The 26,052-nt window shown below is 42.4% G+C and overlaps 1 protein-coding gene across 1 annotated transcript in view; it reads right to left on the reverse strand.

The window, feature by feature from the left end:
* Positions 1-26,052, reverse strand: part of LOC118220427 — a 426,649-nt gene that overhangs the window by 236,482 nt on the left and 164,115 nt on the right. Inside the window, exons 18-27 of the mRNA XM_035404286.1 lie at positions 9,628-9,942; positions 8,810-9,124; positions 6,770-7,084; positions 3,817-4,137; positions 3,270-3,584; positions 2,686-2,988; positions 1,843-1,914; positions 887-1,192; positions 503-532; positions 318-356 (exon numbers count right to left, since the gene is read on the reverse strand). Coding sequence (XP_035260177.1) covers positions 318-356; positions 503-532; positions 887-1,192; positions 1,843-1,914; positions 2,686-2,988; positions 3,270-3,584; positions 3,817-4,137; positions 6,770-7,084; positions 8,810-9,124; positions 9,628-9,942 — 2,331 coding nt within the window. The remainder of the gene's footprint in view (positions 1-317; positions 357-502; positions 533-886; positions 1,193-1,842; positions 1,915-2,685; positions 2,989-3,269; positions 3,585-3,816; positions 4,138-6,769; positions 7,085-8,809; positions 9,125-9,627; positions 9,943-26,052) is intronic.

A 26,052-nucleotide genomic window follows, 5' to 3' on the forward strand; every position in this document is an offset into this window, starting at 1 on the left:
TAGCTTGGTACCAGCATTCAGCAAGCTTAGAGAGCCACATCATGTTTATTTTTAGATAGAAACCTATAGGATTACATTCAGTCTTAAAGCATTAATGCAGAGGTACTGTTGCCAACAGGCAAAAAACTGCAAGAAGCAGTTGTGTGTTAACACTCAAATACTGAGTGTTACTTAGCAACCTACCCAGGCAAACAGCCACCACCATTTATATGGTAGAAATGCAAAACAGAGCATTCATGGAAAAGCTAGTCCCAACAGCTGAAATTAGTCGTGAGGTCCTCTTTTCACTGTGTAAATGACTCCTTGGGCAACTTTACCTGGCTGTGATTTTGGTTGTGTAGTCATTGCAGGAGTACCTAAAACAACAAAATTAAAATAAATTAAAATGCATTGTTTTCTTTATTGGGCATGAGAAAGGGTTTGTGTGATTGACAGGGCTCTGAGCTCAGCCTCAGGTTTTATCTCCCAAACTCTCTCCTATACCATCCAGAGGAGTCCGTACCTGCAGTGGAGCTGGACTCAGATAAAGGAACTGTAAAATAAAAATGAAGAGATTTGTTATTTATTCATTCAGTAGTTCCACTTCCTGTTCTTGCCCACTGATATTGGCTGTGACCCTGATGATGTCACATCCTCTCTGCTCGTTCCACTTCTGTAAGCTGCGCTGGATACGAGCTTCTGTTAAAAAAAATGTAGTTCCAACGCATCATGTTTTTTACTTGCATTATTAGTGAGCGCATGAATAAAGTAATCATCGAGCTGTAATGCTGGGTGGATCTATAAGCTGCTCCTGGGGTTTAGAGTGTGTGTTTCTGTCAGGGCTCCAGTGATTAATCTTCTCAGAAGCTGGCAGTCAGCCTGAGGTGATCTGGAGTCACAGGCTCACCTGTGCAGGTGACCCCAGCCTGGTTCTGGTGTGGGCAGCGGCTGTGCTGGTGTGGGCAGTCCCACAGGTGCATCTCAGTGCCCCTGCAGTTCACCTCAGTCACCCAGGGGTCGTCCTTCCCCGTCCCAAATGTAGCATTAGTATGAGCCTTTCCTGCTGACCCACAGCCCAGCTGTCTGCACACCACCTGGACGTCCATCGTGTCCCAGGAGTCTCCACACACCTTCCGCCAGGAGCCCTCGTGGAACACCTCCAGCCTCCCAGAGCACCCGCCTTCACCCCCCACCAGCCGGAGGGGCCAGTGACCTAGAGCAGGAGACACAGATGAGCTGAGCAGCCTCATTACGTTTAGCATCTCCTACAGACACACCTCCATTAACACTATGACTGACCTCATTACGTTTAGCATCTCCTACAGACACATCTCCACTAACACTATGACTGACCTCATTACGTTTAGCATCTCCTACAGACACATCTCCACTAACACTATGACTGACCTCATTACGTTTAGCATGTCCTACAGACACACCTCCATTAACACTATGACTGACCTCATTACATTTAGCATCTCCTACAGACACATCTCCACTAACACTATGACTGACCTTATTACGTTTAGCATCTCCTACAGACACATCTCCGTAAACACCATGACTGACCTCATTACATTTAGCATCTCCTACAGACACATCTCCACTAACACTATGACTGACCTCATTACATTTAGCATCTCCTACAGACACATCTCCACTAACACTATGACTGACCTTATTACGTTTAGCATCTCCTACAGACACATCTCCATAAACACCATGACTGACCTCATTACATTTAGCATCTCCTACAGACACATCTCCATTAACACTATGACTGACCTCATTACGTTTAACATCTCCTACAGACACATCTGCCCTTACCACAGGATTACCACAGGATTCAACCAAAAAACGTACTTGTGTAAGCTCTCTGATTTGCTGCTGAGGAACGTGACAATTTGCTTCGTGGAACTTGATCATCCTCTTCCCCTTTGATGTGAAGAGAAATAAATAAATAAATGAACTACAAATTTTAAATTTTAAAACACAAAGACAGAAACAGGTTCATTCCATATCAGAAACAAACTCCACTACTTAGAGCTTCAAAAAATCTAATTCATGGGGTTACACTAAGAACCTTTAAATAGTCCATAGTTTTACCAATTTAATGTTGCAAAAACTAATAAGCTGACTTATATATTTACCAGTTTAGGGCAAATTAGCTTCATTAATGATTTCATATCATCCTCCCCATCTGCGTAAATGAGTCAGTTCTACTTGAAGGTTTAATTCTGTTGTTTCTAACAGAAGTACCAGGGCCGGCCCTTGGGGGGGGGGGGGGGGGGGGAGCTGTTGGATTCCGTTGAGCGGGGGAGAGAAGGGGGTTCACTTTGTAAAATCCTTCATACATTGCATTGTTGTGAAATGTACGGGTACCATTCTGTTTAAAATGTATACCGCTAATTTTGCGATAGGGGATGAATAACGTAACTGCGAAAATAACATTATTTACCTTAGATAAACACTGGACCGTGCTCCCCCCCCCCCCCCCCCCGCCGTGTAGCCCCCCCTAGCGGTTGTGGCCCTAAACAACCGCATAGACCATTTATGCCATGGGCCAGCCCTGAGAAGTACTAAAGTCTGCAGTAAGGAGAGTTTTATGCTGCTGTTCCCAATAGGAGTGATACTGTGTTTGTAATCATGAGGTTTATTATACTGGTCCTAACAGGAGTATAAAGTCTGCAGTAGAGTGAGGTTTACCTGTGCAGGTAAGTGAAGCCACGCTGGTTTTCCCGCAGGTATTCTCACTCCAAGGATTTGATGGGCACTGCCACAGAGTGGAGTCATGTCGGCGACATTTGAATTGATCCAGCCAGTTTGGAGCTGATTCCAGTCTTGACCGTGTGTTAGACACAAATCCGCTCTTCCCACAGTTCAGCTCCTGACATATGAGAGTAGCCGTGTCTGTAGTCATTTTATTGAAGCACACGTTGCCCCAGGTGCCATTGTAGAAAACTTCCAAATTCCCAGAACAGCCCTCGGCCAGTCTCATCTCCTTGAATTCTACAACAACAATGTTAGAAATCTCTTAGGGACAAACTGGTTTAAAAATAAACATAACCTTAAAATCTTGTGCCAGAAATTACAGAGGATAGAAAGGTAAATGTATCGGATGCAGGTATAAGTCAGGATGAAAAGCTGTGCTCTGTTAGCCACTGCTCTCCAGAGATAAATCTCATCACTTTGAACACCTGAAATTCCTCACCAATCAGGTATCATGTATTCACACCAAATTAGTGTCAGTGCAAAAGCAAGAACTTTAGGTGCTCCACTTAGCTCCAGACCTGAACACACGACCCCCACGTCCTCCTTGTGTCCACAGTCAGTTTGTCCCCATCCGGCTGTGGGACAGTCCCACAGGGACGTCTCGTTCCCCACACAGCCCACCTCATCCAGCCAGACAGATCCATTTCCTGGCCCAAAGAAGGAGGGTAGCGGGGCACTGAGGGCCGTCCCACACTGGAGCTGCCTGCACACCACCTGAGCATCCTCCAGGTCCCAGGAGTCATCACAAACTGTCCCCCAGGAGCCCCTGTGGAACACCTCCAACCGTCCCGCACAGTCCCCCCCTCCCCCCACCAGCCTGAGAGTCCTGTGATCTGAGAGAGAGAGAGAGAGAGAGAGAGAGAGAGAGGGAGATAAAGAGAGAGAGAGGGGGTGAGAAAAAGAAATAGAGAGAAGTTATCTGAGTTATTACACAAGCTCTGTCTGTTTTAAATACTGTGATTCCTAATACTTTTTAAAAGTCCTTTAGGTTGAGCATACTATATCCCCCATGTCAAACAAGCAGCTAGAGACTGCAGAGAAGCTTCATTAGTAACCTGTACTCACTGGAACAGACGATGGACACCTGTTCCCTGGAGCTGCAGGCGAGTTTGTGTGGAGTGCTGCAGTTCCCTAGGTGAGCCTCTCTCCCGGAGCACTGAACCCCCATCAGACACTCCCCACTGCCCCCTGTCCCAGACGGAGAGGAGCTGTAGACCTGCACTGCAGAGCCACAGCCCAACTGCCTGCAGGCCACCGAGGCCTCACTGAAGCTCCAGGACCCCCCCACTCTGCTCCAGGTCTGCTGGTAGTACACCTCCACCTGGCCCTCACACGCACCCTCTCCAGTCAGCCGCACTGTCCCGTCCAGAGCTGAGAGGGCAGAGCCTAAGGATCCCAAATGTATGAGGGTTAGGGTTTGACTGCTCTGATAAACCCAAGACTATTATGGTTAGAGTTAGACTCCTCTGATAAACTTTGAACATTGCTGTTTGTCTGCTTTTATAATATGTTAAATGTTGAAATTTTGTTGTGTCTGTAATCAACTGTTGCTTTCTTGGCCAGGTCTCTCTTGAAAAAGAGATTTCTAATCTCAATAAGACTCATCTGGTTAAATTAAATAAAAATAAATAAACCCAAGTGTATTAGGATTAGAGTTAGACTCCTCTTTTAAACCCAAGTGTATTAGGGTTAGGGTTAGACTCCTCTGATAAACCCAAGTGTAATAAGGTTAGACTCCTCTGATAAACCCAAGTGTATTAAGGTTAGGGTTAGACTCCTCTGATAAACCCAGATGTATTAGGGTTAGGGTTAGGCTCCTCTGTTAAACACAAGTGTATTAGGGTTAGGGTTAGACTCCTCTGTTAAACCCAAGTGTATTAGGGTTAGACTTCTCTGATAAACCCAAGTGTATTAGGGTTAGGGTTAGACTCCTCTGATAAACCCAGATGTATTAGGGTTAGGGTTAGACTCCTCTGTTAAACCCAAGTGTATTAGGGTTAGACTCCTCTGATAAACCCAAGTGTATTAGGGTTAGACTCCTCTGATAAACCCAAGTGTATTAGGGTTAGACTCCTCTGATAAACCCAAGTGTATTAGGGTTAGACTCCTCTGATAAACCCAAGTGTATTAGGGTTAGACTCCTCTGATAAACCCAAGTGTATTAGGGTTAGACTCCTCTGATAAACCCAAGTGTATTAGGGTTAGACTCCTCTGATAAACCCAAGTGTATTAGGGTTAGGGTTAGACTCCTCTGATAAACCCAAGTGTATTAGGGTTAGACTCCTCTGATAAACCCAAGTGTATTAGGGTTAGGCTCCTCTGATAAACCCAAGTGTATTAGGGTTAGGCTCCTCTGATAAACCCAAGTGTATTAGGGTTAGGGTTAGACTCCTCTGATAAACCCAAGTGTATTAGGGTTAGACTCCTCTGGTAAACCCAAGTGTATTAGGGTTAGGGTTAGACTCCTCTGATAAACCAAAGTGTATTAGGGTTAGACTCCTCTGTTAAACCCAAGTGTATTAGGGTTAGGGTTAGACTCCTCTGATAAACCCAAGTGTATTAGGGTTAGACTCCTCTGATAAACCCAAGTGTATTAGGGTTAGACTCCTCTGATAAACCCAAGTGTATTAGGGTTAGGGTTAGACTCCTCTGATAAACCCAAGTGTATTAGGGTTAGGGTTAGACTCCTCTGTTAAACCCAAGTGTATTAGGGTTAGACTCCTCTGATAAACCCAAGTGTATTAGGGTTAGGGTTAGGCTCCTCTGAGAAACCCACACCCTCTTAATTTACGGCAGGCAGAGACATGCTGGGCTGCCGCCTCTATTGCGATTTCCTCTTCCCCAGAACTTTTATTTATTTATTTGGTTCCGATAGGTACTGATTAGTCTGAACAGTGAATTTGGGAAAATATTGGTTTCTGATTGGGAGGTACTTGGGGCAGGAAAGCAGGAAGTGGGCCTCTGTCTCCACCTGCCAGATTGCAGTGAGCACACAGCCTGTTCGCTTTTGCCAGCCAGGTCTTTTTGTGGCAACCCATTTTGATGGCAAGGCTGTGGTCACTGAGTCTGTACATTGTTAATGTGTGCCTTTGCTTTTGGTTTTTAACTCTAGTGAGATATTCTGACAGGGAGCAATCCTGGCCTAGAGCACAATACATTTCCAGTTTATTCTTTAATTTCTTCATGCTGTCAATGTATAGTTTTTGTTGATTTTTGTCAAAATTTCTAGATGCAGTGGGTGTGATATTTTTTGTTGTTGATATTTTGTAAAAATGTTCTTTTGATGGCCAGTTGTCCCAGGGGAACTCTGTCTGGGTAGAGCTGGTTACTCTTCTCTCTCTCTCTCTCTCTCTCTCTCTCTCTCTCTCTCTCTCTTTCAATTTCAATTTCAAAGTGCTTTATTGGCATGACAAATATAGGCACTTGTGTTGCCAAAGCAGTAGTTACAACATACAACTATATACAATGAATCCGAGAATGTGAATTTGTTATATAAAAAATATTAAAATATATACAAAAATATCAGTAAGTGATGTTAGGTGTGTGTGTGTGTCTGACTATCTGTGTGTTGTGGGCATGAGTGAATATTATGTGTCTGCTTGTAAGAGTGTATGCTGTGTGTAAATGTGTGCATGAGGTGGCCACACATTGTCCCTCAGAGTATGGCAAGAGAACACAAATTGTGCTGCTAGTAAGCAGCAACCTTTTTCTTCTCCTAATAGGTAGGGTAGGCTAATCTATCATCATTGGGTATATCATTGAATTGGGGACATTTCTGGATCATTTTTTGGTAGAATTTTTGGCGAATTTGCTCAAATTTTGCGCATTCCATTAGGAAGTGTTTTTCATTTTCAATTTGGTTGCATTTGCATTGTTGGCACAATCTTTTTTCTTCTGGCAACCATGATTTTCTGTGCCTGCCAGTTTCTATGGTTTCTCTCTCTCTCTCTCTCTCTCAGTGCAGTAAATGTGTGCTAAATTGTGTCATGTATACAGTACAGAGAGCAGGACTCCTCACCAGAGCAGATGACTCCCGCTTCCGGTCCATGTGAGAGCACAGCTCGGCTCCATGAGGAAACAGCACACTGTGAGAGGCGTGTCTCGTTCCCATGGCAATCAAACACATCGGCTGTGATTTGCTCACTCCCCTCTCCAAACCAGGCCCGTCCTGGCACTGCCACTGCAGTCCCACACTTCAGCTGCTGACAGAGGACATTGGAGGCTCTCCTGTCCCAGCATGCATCACACACTGGCCTCCAGATACCCAGGTGCTGCAACTCCACTCGACCAGAGCAGTTATCAGGGCCGTCAGCCAGCCTGGACTCGGTGTACCCTACACACAGCACAGTGGGGTTAGCATCTGACCAACACTGAGATAATAAAGGAGACTTATGGAAGAGGCTAAAAGAATACACAGGTACAAAACACACACACACACGCACACACGCACAGATGCATACATACAAACACACACACACACACACACGCACACACACACGCACACATACATACGCAAACACGCACACACAGACACAGACCCATGCATACACACACACACATACATAGCACACACACTCACGCACACATACATACACACGCACACTCACACACACATGCACACACATGCATGCAGACACACACACAAACACACACACACACACACACATACAAACACACACATGCGCAAACATACACACACACACACATATGCATACGCACATACTCACGCACACATACATACACATGCACACACGTGCATGCATGCAGACACACACACAAACACACACACACCTACACACACACAATCATACACACACTCAGGCACAGACACATGCATACACACACATGCACACATACATACACACGCACACACTCACACACACACTCATACATGCACACATACATACAGACACCCATTCATGCGCACACACACACACACACATACATATACACACACACACAAACACACACACCTGCACGCACACATGCACACACATGCATGCAGACACACACACAAACACACTCATATACACACACACACACACACACACACACACACACTCAGGCACACAGACATACGCATACACAGATGTACAATAACACACACATGCACACACACACACCCAGAGCAGCAGCCAGAGTACTTACCCACACACATCGCTCAGAGCATATCACTCCTGTTCTTAAATCATTGCATTGGCTCCAGGGTTGAATTTAAAGTGTTGCTAACTGCTTATAAAGCATTGCATGGCTTTGGCCCTTCATATTTGCAGGATTTGATTGAACCTTATGTTCCCTGTCGTACCCTGCGTTCAGCTACTGCTGAACTTTTAGTGGTTCCTCGTTGCTGATTAAAAACAGTTGGGGGAAGAGCTTTTAGCTGCGCTGCACCGTGCCTCTGGAATTCAATCCCAAGCCATATCAGAGGTGCAGCTACAATTGGTTCTTTTAAATCGTATCTTAAGACTTATTTGTTCTCATGTGCCTATTCCTCTTACTTTTGACTTCTTAGGTTATTTATTTATATATATTTATTTATTTATTTATTTATTTTGTAAAGCACCCTGGAATGTACGCATGAAGAGCGCTATATAAGAGCTTATTGTATTGTACTGTACACCCATACACACACACATACACACACACAGGTTACACAGATTAAACTCACACAGATACTGGGAGATCATACAAACTCCACACAGATTAAACTCACACTGGGAGATGCCGCTGCTCAGAAATGCCTGTATGTGAATTCCTGCAGCTCACAGGAAGGCTGCGATAGCTCTGTGTGCATCCTCTTCCTGTGTGTCTATGGTACATATGGTGTGCTTCCCCTATCAGAGGGTTATGGGCTGCACATCCCCGCCTTCTATAGTGTTCACTGCATTTTACAGATTATATCTGCATCACAATATCCAGCATTACAGCCCCTGAGATGTCACATTTCACAGTATAATGAATGAATATCTTGATCTTCTTTAATATAAATGCATACAATCTGTTTAGGACTATATTAACCCAGTGTCACTGAAACACACAGTATACAAATGACTCTTACCAGAACACACCAGTCCCACATCGTTTCCATGGGAGCAGGGTTGATTCTGTGAGGGTGCTTTGGGACAGAAGTAAATGCGAGGTTCGTTGCCTGAACACTGAATCTCCTCTGCCCACACCTGGCCCTCCCCCTGGCCAAATGCAGCTGCCCCCCGCAACTCTCCAGGAGCCCAACAGTCCAGCTCCCTGCACACAACCTCTGCGTCCCGCTGGTCAAAGTCAGCATCACACACCGTGCCCCAGGAGCCCCCATGCTGCACCTCTACTCTCCCAGAGCACAGGTCAGCCCCGCCCACCAGCCTGACCTTACGATGGGCTGCAGTTAAACAGGGAATAAAGAGAGAATCATCTGCAATGACTGGCACCTTATTCCAGAGACAACAGTGAGCACAGCTGCATGAATACAGGACTGCACGGCTATTACACATGGAATACAGCAGTGTGATATGAGCCAACCTCACGTCCACGGCAGTGTGAGATGAGCCAATCCCGTATGAACTGCAGCGTGTGATGAGCCAATCACATGTAAACTTCTGCTACAGACTTAAACTTTAAAAGAATAAACATTCTGATAGCGTCAGAAAAAGAGAAATACATCAGAAACACAAAGATTCTGCTGTGACTGCGTAAGTCCTGAATTAGTTCAGTGAAAGGAGCAATACAGTAATTTACTTCATAACACCACATTTTAAAATGTAATACAATGTTTTAGTTATGTAATAATATATGCATTTATGAAACTAATATATCCTCATTTAAATCCAAAGTCCTGTGTTGGTATAAGAACATTGGTAAGAGCTGAATAACACTGAGTCCTACCTGAGCAGATCACTCCAGCATCCTCTACATGACTACAGCCATGTTTACCCCATCCTCGTGAGCGACACTCCTTCAGTGTGGATTCTGATCCCCTGCAGGACACTTCATCCATCCATATGTTCCCAGACCCTGGGCCAAAGTGAGAATCTCCTGGTGCTGCTACAGCATCTCCACAGCCCAGCTGTCTACACACCACCTCAGCATCTGTCATATCCCAACGATCATCACACACTGTCCCCCACTCTTCCTGATGGTAAACCTCCACTCTCCCAGCACAGGGGCTGCCTCCATTCACCAACCTCACATCCTCATTGCCTGAGAAAGAGAGAGAGAGGGGGGGGGGGAGAGTTTGAGTTTGAACAAACCTTTATTTCACTATACATACAGTAATTCGGCAACAACAAAAGCAGCTAAAATAAAGAAATCACCATATCAAAAAGAACAACAATACCAAGACACAAAAAAAACAAACAGATTATTCTCTCTAGGGGTTTCGTCGTACTTGTTCCTGGTTATGGTTATACACTTTGTTGTACGTCGCTCTGGATAAGAGCGTCTGCCAAATGCCTGTAATGTAATGTAATGTAAAGCACTGTTGAATCTCTGTCAAAGTCTTGGTCTCTATATAATAAATGGCATGATCAGAGGGGACTCTTTAGGTAGATATACTGTACATACAGTTCAGCTCTTGGTAACAGTGTAGTAAACTATGCCATCCCGGACCTAAACCCCTCCTCCATAAATGCATTTACTGTCAGACCACAAACACCCTTATCAGATCACAGTCAGATCACTGAGTTCATGAAGAGAACACAGCAGTCCAACACACATACATAACCTCAATCCTTTCTACAGATGGGCTCCAAACAGCACACAATTATACAAAGAGGCAATTGGCAGTGATTAAAGAAAAATTCTAATATAAATATTTCAAAACACACAGTATCAACCCTCAAAATAAGGCATAGACCTGGCCATAATTTACTTTAATAATTTTTTTAAGTAGCTAAAAAATCCAAGTTAATAACCACAAATATGAAAAATGATAATAAGAATGTAACAAAAAATGGTTTGATGAGGAATGTAAAACTATGAGAAAAAAGCTGAGAACCAAAAACATAAAAATCCCAAAAACCAAGATTTACGCCTAAGATACTGTGAAACCCTCAAACAATATAAACAAACAATTAAAAATAAAAGACTGGAACACATCAGCACGCAACTAAACGGAAATGAACAGTCAATAAACCAAACATGGAAAAAACTACGACACACAGTGCTGTACATAAACATATTATAGATAAACCTGGTTCTTATGTAGTACCACTGTTTCTAGATTCTCAATAATGTTTAGCCTGGTTCACCATGGGTGTAAACCCCAAGTTTTTGCTGAGAGTTGAAAAGGATATGCCCCCAGCAGTGTCTGCAGGAACACAGGCACACCACTAGGTTGTGCTCTATTACCCTGGCTTTGTACGCTGTGACACAAGCTCTGCCAGTGAGGCCAGTCACATGACTGAATAAGCAGATGGCACTTGTGTGACAGTGCTTATCAGAGGCGTCATAACACGCAATTCCTTGCGCCCACACCTGCCTGCACCCCAACCCCCACCCGCACCCCCCCACCCCCCACCACACCCGCACCCATCCACAAAATCGGGTGACACCAACGGTCGACCGCACCGGGTATCACCAACCCTAGTGACGCCACTGGTGCTTAAGCCCCTACAGAATGCAGGTGCACACTTTGGCCACAAGGTGGAGTAAACCCTTCACTTTCTCAGACGTAAGAACTGTTTTGCTGCACTGAAAATAGGAAATGAGAATGCTGTGAGTGAGATGGTATTAAAAACTTGAGATTTGACATTTGCAGATATCTCAAGTGGAGTACAGACACAGATCTATTCAAAATGTAATCAGCCTTACCAGCATCTACTTTCCACAGAAACTGAGAGCGTTAGAAGTAGACTGGAATACCAAGTGTGTTTATTGCAGTTCAGTACTAAGACTTTTCACATTCTGTTGCATTTCCTGGCGGAATGGTCACTCAGACATGAACCTCAGTAAACTCCTGTGCATCGTAAAACGCTGGCTGTGCAGAGTACGGCTCCTCAAAAGACACAGGCGAGCAACAGGAGACCATTCTTCCTACCAAGCTCAGTGCATCTTCATAAGAACTCGTTTATCAGTGAAAAAGGAGATTTATCTGGAATGCATTTTAACCATTTAATGTTAATATGTCATAATGTTTTAATATTTTACATTAGTAACGGTGTTGTTATGCACTTATTGTACATTACTTTGAATAAAAGTGTCTTCCAATTAAATGTCATGTAATGTTTTCAGTGAAATGGTATGTTTCCACAATGAGGATTAAACATGAATTTGAATTGTTAGCTTATATATATATTTTTTTATTTATTTGACGTTAGTAGTTCAGCTCTACAAAATTCCTGTTTAACAATCACTTTTATGCTTTAAGCGTTCATCCTATGGAGTATGTCCTCATTATATTTCTTGTGCAATTTCAATAATTATTTAATTTGAAAATTTTGCATGTTTTTAAATTGATAGTAAAATATTATGAAAAATGCCACATATTCAAACTTACGTGAGTTTCAAATAAAATATTTTCCATTTGCAGCCGTAAGCAGTGGTGGAGAATATTATCTGTTCAGAGTGTGTTATTTGAAAAGAATTACACAGGAAGTCTGACTCTGGATCAATGTTGCTTCAGTCCTGCTTTTGAAGTTGAGGTTTGAGCAGGTGTTACCACTGATGTGCTAACATGTGCCAAGTTTTTTTTTCATTTTTTTTTTTTTCAAAGTTGCTGTAATAAGTTTCATGAGATGAGAACGTTTTAATAAGTGCAATATATTATTAATGTGCTGCCATAAAGGCATCAAATGTATCACTGAAGAGAGTACGTCACATTTCCGTTCTGCCTTCCGTTATAACGCACTAAAGACGGAAGAGTTCTTATAAAAATACACTAATAAAAAGCAACTTACAACTACAAAAAGTGAAAATATTAATTCGGCCAACTTATGATATAAATTTCACGCAAACATCAGGTATTTCTGGGAACGCCAACTAATACCTGGACTTTTTCATGACTATCAGGTGCCAAATTACAGACACGGAAACGATAAAAACAATATTTGAAAAAGATCTTTATATTCACATATATTTATATTTACTAAAACACAAAACATGATCAAACAAAAAACTTTATCTTGGCTGGATTATTCAAATATCATGTTTTATATACCAGTGAATCAAATACAGAAACATTTCCTAAATAATTAATAATAAAATTAGTTTAATGAAAGCTTCCTGAATGATGCAGAGAAATATTACTACAGTAAACTCTGGTGTTTAGAGACGGCCTGGAGCCCTGCCCTGCCTGGAGAGCTGCCCCTCTGACCCCTTGGCCCTGACCCCCAGTCTCTGAGCCCTGACTGGGTGTGGAGAAGCTGAAGAGGAGGATAAAGCTGGTACTCACTGACTGTGGAGAGCAGGAGCAGGGAGGATAGCGAGAGAAAGAACAGACATCTCTCCATCTTCAGCGCAAACATACCAAACCTTCCTCAGAGCAGAGTGGATGCTCACACCTTCACCTCTGAGCTCTCAGAGAGACTGAGCCCTGTGCACACACCCGGCCCCCCTCTGAGAGAGCACACTCTTTCCCCCCCACCAATCACAATCACTGCTGCCTTATAAGAGCACTGCAGGAACACTTCAAACAGCCACAGTGACAAATCAGCGCACGCCATTTACATTTTCTCCATATATTCCAACTCTGCGTCACTGCAGGCTGTCAGGACTCCTCCCACCAGAAGACCCCGCCCCTGTGACACACTGCGCTGACAGACACAGAAGAAGAAAGCGGCTCGTTTCTAAAAAGGATGGAGTTTTCAGTGCAGTGTTTGGCTGTGCAGTCTGAAACCCAGTGCAGTCTTGGGCCTTTAGGAAAAACAAAAACCTGGCGAGAGAGAAATGGGGGGTGGACCATTGGAAAGAACTGATTATTTAGTCCACCCCCCAGAGAGACACCCATCCATCACACATCTACCATGTACAGTTGAAACCGCAAAGATTTTGATTTTGATTTGGACTTTTGTAAATTGATCATAACTGTGTTTGTGTTGGTTTATTTTCAGATTTTAATGTTTTTGTATGAGGCCTGTTCAGGTGATGATCTTCTAATGAGTGCAATAATTTAAAAAAAAAAACAATAAAAGACAAAGTGCAGTCTGAAACCCTATGCAGCAAAGCCCTGATGCATTTTGTTTAAAAAACGATAATATTCCTGATACATTTTCAGTGGACATGCAAATGCATAAAGCAAATAAAAGACATGAAAATAGGATGTAATAACACAGCGAAAGACTGAATTTTAGTGAAAATATGCATTTTTATTAAAGGTTTAAAAAGAATAATTATGACAATGAAACCCAGCAGACTGACCAACCCTCTACACTCATTTTAACAAGAAAAATAAGAATTTTAGTTTTTCTTTCCATGGAGAAATGTAGGTTCTACAACAAGACATTTGTTAATAGTCCAATATTTAACAAAATATAAGACTTCTATGGGTTCAATTCATAGTGAAACATTTAACACACAAAGCCAGTGCTGTGTGTTAACAGTAAAATCTTACCTGAGGGTCTGTCCCAGGTGGAGCAGCAGTGGCAGACTGGGGAGGAGTGCTCTGTTTGGTGAGGGTACTGGGGACAGGCCTCAGGGCTGCAGGGGGGGGTGGGTGGTTTACCTGATGGAGGAGCGGGATGATGGGCCGTTGGGTCCCTGTCCTCCACATCTTCAAATCCCTCATCCTCCACGTGCAGCTCTTCCTCCTGAGGAGTCCAAGCTGGTCCCGCAGCACTCAGACTGAGAACGCGGCCACTCCCCCCGTTCAGCTCTCCTGCAGCGCACTGACGCACAGCACGCGCATTATTCCGCTCGCCGCACTGTTCATCATCCCGCTGCATCTTTCCAATGAGTAACATAAGCATCGTACCGACGGACGTTACCAATTCAGCTGATTTGGTTGGTACGGTGGAAAGTACAGTAGTTCCGGATTCCAAAATAAAAAGTAAAACTGCCGATTATTTATTTAACATTAAAAATGAAATGATGGAAAACTCTATATGCAATGGGCGGCCCCCTGAACATTTTTTTGGGGCAAGTTTTGAGGGACTGGAGGAATGTGGATCGGAGGAGTGGTGGGACACACAAACACACAAACCACTCTCCAATTATAATAATAGGATTAGTCAGCTTATAATGCGTTTCACTCAGAAGTCTCAGTTGAATGGCAGATAGCAATCTGTACGCTTCATCACAATGCTTAATGAACAAGCTACCATCTGACTTGCGCCAATACTTTCCATATTAACAACCAAAAATCCTGCGCATAGAAAAAAATTATATTTATAGCCACTTAGCAGATATTATAAATACTTCACATTGTTTCACATTTTTCTTTAAAATAAAATAAAGGTGGCTACCAATACAGCTAAAAAGCGGCCCATCTGCGTTGCTGTCAACAACAACTTAAATTCAACAAGCTAAGAACTTGAGCAGCAGGCTTTTTATCCTCATTATCCTTCTTCACCACGTGCGCAATCGTGAGCTTTCGCCACAGATAAATATTAGCAAAAATACTTACGGATCAGTGGACATCGATTACCTGTATCGTTGCAAAATAAATTGTGAAAAAAATCGTTAAAATTTGCCGCTAGCTTCACGGAGCTGCTGCACTGACAGATTTCCCGGAAGTCCCGTTCGACTTTACCGCCGTCGGAACTGTAATGACGTCATTGAGAAAAGAAAAGCTGAGCACCGATTGGCCAGCCCAGGGAAGGGAAAATGAAGAAAAGCCTGCAGACTACATAAACGTTTTCTGGGAAGTTCAGTGCAGTTATTTGACATAAAGCACTATCTGTTTCATACATCACCACAACTACAGTACTTTCTAAAACGATTATGCTTTTAAGAAAATAGGCCCTACGCAAATATTGACTATATAGTTTCAAAGAACGGTGAGTATCTGTAGAACTCATGCTGGGAGCCTCCAAAAGACTTTCAAAGACTGAGTTTTCGTCCTTGCTAAGAAAATGCGGTCTTGTTTCGGAACACATTGGGCTACAGTTTGTGCACCGCTGCTGAAATGATCGGTACAGAAATCAAAGCTTCCGTCTCGCATGTTTGTGGTGTGTCAGACACAGCTGTGACCTCGTGCTGATGGATATTTGCGGTGAGATGGTACTCTGTCACCACGTGGTGCTGAATGGACAGCGGTCACTCCTGTGTCCGGGCTGAGTTATATGACCTTTGGATTGAAATAGTGCTGCAGTAAATAATGCACCCGTTATATTTGGAATCAGTGAAAATATACCACACAATAAACTGATTTTGTGCTCTAAAAGTGGAACTTATTATGATAAGATTTATATTTTATAAGCTCCCAGGCATGGTACTGACACCACCATGTATGCCAGAGTATAAACACAAACACACGTACATTAAATTTCTCTTGTGGAAGAACCCTGCTGCATTTGTTTATTTCAAACATACACACACTCGCGTAGGTATAGCCGTTATTTTCCTGCCACAGGAAGCTACAGAACTGCTGTAAAATACCAGGGCATATCTTACTTATCTGATTACCTCTAGAAAAAAATAAAAATAGCAGACGCTGTGGCTCATAGCCTTCCGACGCGAGCGCGTGATCAAAGCACAGAAACCACGTGAGCGTCTCCTACCCGCAGCTCCTCTGCAGAGGAGAGAAAAACTTGGCACTGAAATGCAGATGAATGAGACGTACATGATAACCAGTACAACTTCCGGCAACGTTCGGATACTCTGCGATGCTGGAGGGGGTTGAAGTCCCACAGTCAGTGTCACAGTTAAATGTTTAACTTTCGCAACTTTTCAGGTCAGGTTAGGTCATGTAGGCCTATCAGAGTCATGCTGATTTCTCTCAGAAAGTACACCTCAGGCAACACATTCTGTGTGTAAATTATATTGCAGTTAATATTTCATACTTATTTAGGAGTTCGAGTTACAGCATCCACTTCGGGTGTTTCAGAGATCTTCTTCAACACAATATCTTTAAACAGTGTTTAGGAGAGGGAGCTTGTTGGTATCTGGGGGCCATTTTGTGGTTGATTATGAGACTTGTTGACCTCAAAATACAACTAAACTCAAACTGTGATCACTGGGCTCTTCTTCCTCCCTCATCATCTTCTTCGCTGTGTGGGGGTACCACATGTGTCCCACCTTTTTTGAGAGGAAGGTTGCTGACATCTGCAATTCTTTCAAGATGGAGTCCTCAGGCACATTAGGCAATCCTTTCCCCAGACAACCCTCCCCCTCTCCCCACTCCCCCCAATCACACAGACGAGACAAACAGCAGGAGGACTCGGTGACTCAAGCATGATGTCAGAGGAAAGGGAATATTCACACTGCATTTTGCTCCTGAGTTGAACCTCTCTGGGGTCAAACTCCTATCATCTGTAGGCCTGGATGGGTGACCTTGCTCTTCTGAACCATGTATTAAATTAATATACACGGGCAGTCTATTTTACCATAGTTTAATACCTCAGGCAATAATCTGCTCTTTTTTTTTTTACCCCACTTGCTCTTAGTTTTGGCTGACAGTGAAACATGACCTCTGCTGACCCCATCTGGACACAGGTATGTACTGCATCAGCCAAATCAGGGCAGGGCAGGCTACAGCAGGGCGTATCATACAGACATAGAGACTTAAACATTAAAACCAGGCGAGGCGAGTTGAAGGTTATCTGTGCAGTTTATTTATTTAATTAGTGGCCTCACATGGCTCTCATACCTTTTGTTTTTGCATTGTTGGAGGGTATAGTTACGTGGCAAATGCCATACATTAACACAGACAGTGGTGGAATGGTCATTGGCCACAGGTAGTTTCTCTCACCTGGAGGTCCAGGTACCACAAACATCTGACCACCAACTCATCCCCTACATCTGAGTGGTTACACACCTTTAATTCCCCTCACGCTGATTCCCCAGGTTGTCATTACAAAAGAGAATTGAGCCATGAATTAAATGTCTGATAAGTAATTGGACATTGAGGCAATAGAGCATGAGTTTGGGGCAGATGGGGTAACATTAATATCCCAATGTCTGGTAATGGTAGATGCTGGCAGGGCTTGTCGGCATTGTAAAGGTCTTGCATATTTTCACCACTAGATGTCAGTAAACTCACACTAAAATCCCAGTTCAGTGACCACATGGAAATGCCAGCAATAGGGACATTACCAGCCTTCTGTTCACAGTATTTCAGCAGGTCAAGAGAAATGATCAAATAACAGCTAGAAAATTCTCAACAGGCCAGAAGCGGTCTACTATCAGCTGTTTACAACTGGTGTACAGAAGGGCATCTCATGGTATGCAAAGCTATTTTGGGCATAATGTGGTGTAAGAGGGTAAATAATAATAATAATAATAATAATAATAATAATAATAATAATAATAAGTAAATAATAAGTAATCATCTAAACATGGAAAGCACCTAATTAATTTACTTCAAAACGAAGCAAACTGTTCATCTGAAGCAAATGTTCATTCAGGTTTGTAGGTTTTCACTGTGTGCATAAGCAGCTGCACTAGGCTGATCAGGAACATGCAGAATTCAAATTGGTACGGATTCCTGCTCATGTAGGAGTACTTGGCAATGAGCTGGCAGATAAATGAGCAAAAAAAGCTTTGAAATCAAGCGATATGCAGTTTCGGGTCAGTATTAGCTAATCAAAAGCCAAAGCGTCATTTTAAAAAGAGGTATCACCTTGTGTGGAACAGAGAAAGCAAGGGTTGGCATTTATTTGCGGACTAAAACTTGCTCACACAGGATTTAATAGAACACTGCATATTATTAAGAAGCACAAATCAATTAGGTGTGAATTTTTGTGGGGAAGAAGAGACTATTTTTCCACATCATTACTGATTATAGAAAATACAGGAGAGAAAGTGGAATTTTGGAAGTTTACAAGAGATAGTGGAGGAATGCAATGTTTACAAAATGTAGAGGAAATCTACAGGGATGGAGGAATCAATTTTTTTCTCCATACATTACATAAAAGCGATGTAATCTGTAAATCTCCTCAGTTGACACTCCAGGTCAGTGGATGGCGGTAATGCACCTTTTGCTGTTTTCAAACTGCCATTAAAATGAACAAAGATTAAGAAGAAGAAGAAGAAGAAGAAGAAGAAGAACTGCAGAGTACAGAATTGGAAAACAAGGTGGAGCATGTGTAACATTCATTAAGGATACTTTAGCATATAGAAGAGTAAACATTCCAAATGAGTACGAGTGTATAGTGATAGAAATGTGTAGTCCCAGAGGAGATATCAAATTAGTCCATTTTTATAATCCTTGTAAGAAGCTGTCAATGCAAATATTTCATTTCGAGAACATATTGATAGAAGAGAAATATGGTGTGGAGATTTTAATTCTCACTATACTCTATGGGGCAGTGAACATACTGACACAAATGGAGAAGTAGTTGAAGAACTAATCGAGGAGAGATCACTTACTTGTCTCAATGATGAAAGAGGTACTAGGGTGGATGTTACAAGAAATTCAGTTTAATTTCTAGATCTTACCTTAGTCTCTGGGAATATGAGTAATTCATGTGAATGGAATGTAAAGAATGATTCTAACATACGGAGTGATCACTTTCCGATATTATGCTCTATGAATTTTGATATGTATGTACAGGAAGGTAACGTAATAGAAAGATGGTGTTTTCCTAAAGCTGACTGGGAAAAATTTAGAGGATGTATTGAATACACTGAAAGAATATATTAGTGCTGCATCAATATGCATTCCTAAGAGCACAGTGAATGGTAAAAGAAACTGGTTCCATGGTGGAATGATGAATGTAAAAATGCTATAAAAGAAAGAAATCATGCATTCAGAGTATTAAGAAATCATTTGAGTCAATATAATCTGATTGATTATCAAAGGAAGAGAGCTGTGGCACAAAAAATGATTAAGTCATCCGAGAAGAATGCATGGATGCAATTCTGCTGCTCCATTAGCAGAAGAAAAGAATTGGGTGACATTTGGTCAATGATTAAAAAGATGAGTGGGAAAAAAAAATCTGTTAAAATCCCAGTGTTGATAGATGGAGAATATCTGGCAATTACAAATAAGGAAAAGGCTGATCTATTGGGTAAGAAGTTTGCAAGTGTACATATTGGAAGTCATTTAGATGAGATACATAAACAACGAAAAGATGAAATTTTAAGAGCAAATGCTGATGTAACAAAGAAAAAGCATAGTGATGGATCATCACTTGACATGGGCTTTACATTACATGAGTTAAAAATGGCCTGGGAGGGAAGTGGATATACTGTTCCAGACAATTTTGTTTAGACAGTTACCAGATGAAGTCTTGAAAATTATATTGAACCTGTTTAGTAAGATGTGGAGAGAAGGTGTAATGCCTTGCGGTTGGAAAGGGGCTTTGATTCTACCTTTTGGTAAGCCTGGCAAAGACCCAGCTAATGCAGGAAACTACAGGCCTATAGCGTTGACATCTCACTTGTGTAAATGGATGGAAAAGATAATTGTTCGTAGATTGTCATACTGTTCAGAACAAAGAGGATTGCTAAGCACGTCAAAGTGGATTCCGTAAAGGTAGATCTACGCTAGATGCTTTAGTGAAAGTAAGTAATGAGGCAGAAAAAGCAATTAGTATGTAAGAGGTCATGGCTATAGTGTATTTCGATATTGAGAAAGCTTATGATTCCATGTGGAGAGAAGGACTATTGATTAAAATGCATAAAATTGGTATAGGCGGAAAGCTAAACAACTGGGTTTTCGATTTCCTGTCTGGTCGGACATTCTGTGTTAAAGTTGGAGATGCTGTTTCAGATGATTTTGATATTGTAAATGGTATTCCTCAAGGTAGTGCTATTAGCCCTATTCTGTTTAACATTATGATAAATGATATTTTTATGAATGTTGGTAGAGATATTGGGTCATCACTTTATGCAGATGATGGGGTTATATGGAAAAGAGGGAAAAATATTAGACATGTGATTAATAGCATTCAGAGTGCCATATTGAATGTTGAAAGATGGTCATATGACTGGGGATTTAAGATGTCAGTTGCAAAGTCATGCTACATGTTCTTTACCAGAAAGAGAAGGATTGATCATATACAGCTTAAAGTGTATGGGCAATGTATGGGGTAACAGAGTTCAAATATCTAGGGTTATGGTTTGATTAATGGTAAATGGTAAATGGTAAATGGTAAATGGTGATGAGAAATGTATACAGAGAACTCATGTTAAACATATTGAAACAAAATGTAAAAGAGTACTGAATCTCATGAGATCCGTTTCTGGTTATGAATGGGGAGCAGATAAACAATCATTACTGGATAACTATAGGGCTTTAATATGACCATGCATTGATTATGGGTGTATGGTGTATGGAGCAGGAGCCAAGAGTGATCTGGAAAAATTAGACAGAATACAGTTCAGAGCTCTAAGCATCTATTGGTGCAATTAAAACAACTCCTACTAATGCACTACTGGTGGAAGCTGAGGAATTATATTACCATTATATTTAAGACGTTCAAAGTTGTCATTGGCATATTGGGTTAAGGTAAAGGGATCTGGAGAGGAACAACCTGTAAGTGACTGGGACAAACTATGTTTTGTTCTTTTAAAGTGTCATTTTAAAGTGTCATTCATTCCTATGCCGACGACACGCAACTCTTTCTCTCCTTCTCCCCATCGGACACACAGGTCCCCGCCCGCATCTCCGCTTGCCTGAGGGACATACACAGCTGGATGGACAATCACCACCTGAAGCTCAACCCGGGAAAGACGGAGCTAATCTTTATTCCTGCCCTATCCTCTCCCCTCCTCGACTTTTCCATTTCCTTAGGGGACACCGTAGTGACATCATCACCCTGCGCCAAGAATCTCGGAGTGATGATGGACAACAGGCTGTCCCTCTCCAACAACATTGCAGCAGTAACCCGGGCATGCAGATTTTTCCTATACAATATCCGCAGAATCCGCCCCTTTCTCACCACCTACTCAACCCAGCTCCTGGTCCAAGCAATGGTTCTATCCCGCCTGGACTACTGCAACTCTCTTCTGGCTGGACTACCGGCATCTGCCACCAGACCCCTGCAGCTCATCCAGAATGCTGCGGCTCGTCTGGTCTTCAACCTCCCCAGACACTCCCACGTAACTCCCCTGCACACTACCCTCCACTGGCTGCCTGTTATAGCTCGCATCAAATTCAAAACATTGGTCCTAGCATACCAGGCAGTCAAGGGATCAGCCCCAGCATACCTTCACAAGATTTTCAAACCCTACATGCCAACCAGATCCCTCCGTTCTGCTACCTCAGGATGCCTAGCACCTCCCCCTCTTCGCACCTGCACTTCCAGAACACGTCTCCTGTCTGTTCTGGCCCCACGATGGTGGAATGACCTCCCTGTGGAGGTCAGAACAGCTGAGACTGTGACCCATTTCAAACGACGACTGAAGACCCACCTCTTCAGGCTGCACCTCTCCCCATCCCTCCCTTCCCCCCCTGTAAATGACTAAACTTAGGGGTGTAACTAGGCAGCTGTTTAATAGGTGACTTAGTTGATGCGCCAGTCTTAACGACTACTTGTATTTTTATTTATTTTTATTTTTCCATAGATTGCGTTGTTGCCGTTCTCGTTGTTAGTGTTAATCACTTTAACCACCAGGGTCCAAGTTGAACTATGCGGTTGTTCCCTGTACTTGGACCGGTACTTCTCTCTAGGGGTTTCGTCATACTTGTTCCTGGTTATGGTTATACACTTTGTTGTACGTCGCTCTGGATAAGAGCGTCTGCCAAATGCCTGTAATGTAATGTAATGTAATGTTAATGTCATGTAAATGTAAAATGTAATTTCTTGTGTACTGAGGGGTGATGATCTGTGATGATGAAATTGAAAGCCATGCAATTTGTTTGACAGAACCAATGTGAAAACTGCCTAAAGGCCACCGTGCCTTCGCAGTGCTGACCCACAGACTGTGGAAAAGCCTCCCCAAATCTTTAGACTGGTGCAGTCAGTTCAAATTTCTAAAAAGCATCTAAAATCTTATTTGTGTTCCCGGGTGTTTGCCTAATTTGCATTTCCATTGTTTTTATGTCATTTGTTATGAATGGCTTTTTTTCCCCTCTATGCTGCACATTTTGATTGGCTGAAAGTATTAAATTGTTTACCAGGCAGTATTCTTCACTTTTTACACGCAAAGTCTGAAAGTGGCCTCAGACCTCAATAAAATATAGAAACAAGCGTGAATCCGCAATAGCTGCGACCGCACACGCGCATGCATCCATGTGTGCATGCATCCAGTTACTCAGCTCTACCTTTGGTCATGACCAACCTCCACGCCAAATTTCAGCCTCCTGGGGCGAAAACTGTGGCCGCTACGGGGTGGGGCACTTTTGTGGACCAACCGACCAACCAACTGACCAGCCGACCGAACGACAGACAGAGCTATAGGGCTGCGGTCGCAGCTAAAAACAGTGGCACGACTTAATCTGTGACCCGTTTGCAGTTCAGCCTGATCTTTGCTTGTTTGCATTTTATAAGTGCCCAGATGTGTGTTAGGGAAAACTAAAATAGAACTGTAAGAACTGTCAAGTCATTACATTACATTACATTCGATGTGGAGATTGAGTTGTTTGCTGTTGCTTCTGGCTGAGGGACAGAGCCCTCTTAATACTACAACTACAACTACAACTACTACTACTACTACTACTACTACTAATAATAATAATAATAATCAAGATGGCTTTAATCATTCTATGTTCTCTGTCCAATAAGATCCATAATTAAATAAAATCCAGAAGTCAGCAGAAACCTGGCAAATGATATTTAATATAGCCAAATGGAAAGATCTGCATGAGGGAAATAAAAACATTAGGCGGGATTACTTTATGGGAGAAACAAAATTGGAATGTGCTCAGTTTGAAAAAGACTTGGGAGTAATGGTTGATCAAAGCCTTTCAGGTTCTCGGCACTGTGCTGTAGCAATAAGAAAGGTCAATAGGATGCTGGGATATATAGCCAAAAGTATTGAGTATACATCCAAGATAGTTATCTTATACATTTGTTACACCACACTTGGAGTATTGTGCGCAGTTCCAGGGACCAAACTACAAGAAAGATATAGAGGCTCTGGAAAAGGTTCAAAGAAGAGCAACCAAATTGATTCCTGGTATGAAAGATGAAAGCTATGAGGAACGACTTAACAAGCTTAACCTCTTCAAGCTTAGTGAAAAGAGACTAAGGGGTGATTGGATTGAGGCTTTTAAATTCATAAAGGAGATCAACAGGGTGAACTACAAGAGATCGTCCAGGTTGAGGTCTGTAGAATGAGGGGGCATGCATGGAAACTAGCTAAAGGTAAATTCCATACAGATATTAGGAAGAATAATTTCATGCAGAGAGTGGTAAATGTGTGGCACAGCCAGCCAGGTCACATAGTGAGAGGCAGAAATTCTAAGGATTTTCAAGACCAGGCTTGATACAGTGTTAGACGCTATCTAGTCTGTAGGTAATCGGAGCACTAGGTACAATTTAGTCAGGAAAATGGGAAGTATTGTTCGGCTGAATGGCCTGTTCTCATCATTATGTTCTTTTAAAGCAAGGCTCCCTCTATTCCTAAGACACTTAACCTCCTCCTTTCCCTTCCCTACTGCAGTATTGAAATAAATGTTTAGGATCACTTTTTGCATCTTGAGCAATTTGCCTTTCAAAGAGCATTATTAAGAGCATTGAAGAGCTTATTTTTTTCTTTCTTTTTATTTTTTACAATATTCAGTCTTATTAGTCTCAGTACAGTCATCCCATATGGCTTTATTCATGTACAGTAACATACACCTACACTATATTATGGCCCTCTTCATGTTCCCCCATGAGCTTAATCTAGATATCCTCACTAGGCATGAGTTGGTCAATTTCTGGAATTCCAACACATTAAGACTTCCTCTTATATAGAGAGCTGCAACACCATCTTTCACCATCTTTTTTCGTCCCATACCCCTTTCCCCAAGCCATGTCTTTGTAATTCCAACTATGTCATTGTCCCCACCTTACAATATTCTCAAGTTCCAAAAATGTAGTTTTTATACTTCTAGCATTGAAACAAACACAGATGATTATTTCTCCACTTCCTCTCCTGTTCCCTCAGTCACTGAAGATTCTTCCTGGCAACTTGGCTCCAGACGCCCTCATGGAGAGTCCCACCCCTCGTTGTGAACACCTGATTGACATCACTACTCAACCGTAACATATGAAGGGGAGGATACAGGTACAGATGGAGGGGACTGTGCGAACCGCGTGTGATCGGTGCAATTGGCCTGGGAAAGGTGTTCTGCAGAACCCATAGAGTGCATTTTATGTCGATTGTGACTGGCCAAGAAAGACAACAGTCGTTTTTTAGTTGAAGATTCAGTCTTTATTATTATTATTATTATTATTATTATTATTATTATTATTAATTTTTTGTTTAGTTCGGGCTGGCAAGCAGCTTAGCTGCCCGATTCAAGAGAGGGACCAAATTTACTGCTCAACATGCAGAAGAAAGGCTCAACTTTGAGCGACGTCATTTGTTTGCTTGTCTTTGTCCTTCGCTGGATTCCGAAAGCTTTATTTCAATAAGAGTCCCACAGTGTTCGTTGCTGGAGGCATTTCTTTTCAAATTTGTGCACCACTCACACCCACCCTCCCGACATATTGCTGGGTCACATAGTGCTGGGTCACATAGTGCTGGGTCACATAGTGCTGGGTCACATAGTGCTGGGGCACATAGTGCTGGGTCACATGGTGCTGGGGCACATAGTGCTGGGTCACATGGTGCTGGGTCACATGGTGCTGGGGCACATAGTGCTGGGTCACAATAGGAAAAGCCGTCAGCATACCGCCGCTACCGAAAAATGCTCCCATTTCATCAAATCATTGACGTTTCGACGCAAATGGGTCTTTCCCAAGTCCGTAATAAATAGGAAATCTGAACAATGAGGTGCATAAAGGCCATTTTAAATTAAAGTCTTATTAGATAGGGGACATACGTTGTGTGCGAAATGTCCGTCGAAGAGGCAAAATCCACAGTGCAGTTTGTGTACAAAGTTGCAAAATAAAGAGCAAAGCGAAGATCCTCGACTGATATCTCAGTTAAAGCACGCAGTCTGAAGCTTTAGCAGCTTTAGCTGACATTATAGGCTCTACATTGGCAATAAAAAAACTGAAAATGCAAGTACTGTCAAGTATATTTTAAAAATAGTTGGCAATACACATTACCACATTCCTTTCTGCAGTACATCCAAACAGTTATCACATTATTTTTTCTTTTAAACAAATTACACTG

The sequence above is a fragment of the Anguilla anguilla genome, chromosome 2 (assembly GCF_013347855.1).
Source record: "Anguilla anguilla isolate fAngAng1 chromosome 2, fAngAng1.pri, whole genome shotgun sequence".
Taxonomy (NCBI): domain Eukaryota; kingdom Metazoa; phylum Chordata; class Actinopteri; order Anguilliformes; family Anguillidae; genus Anguilla; species Anguilla anguilla.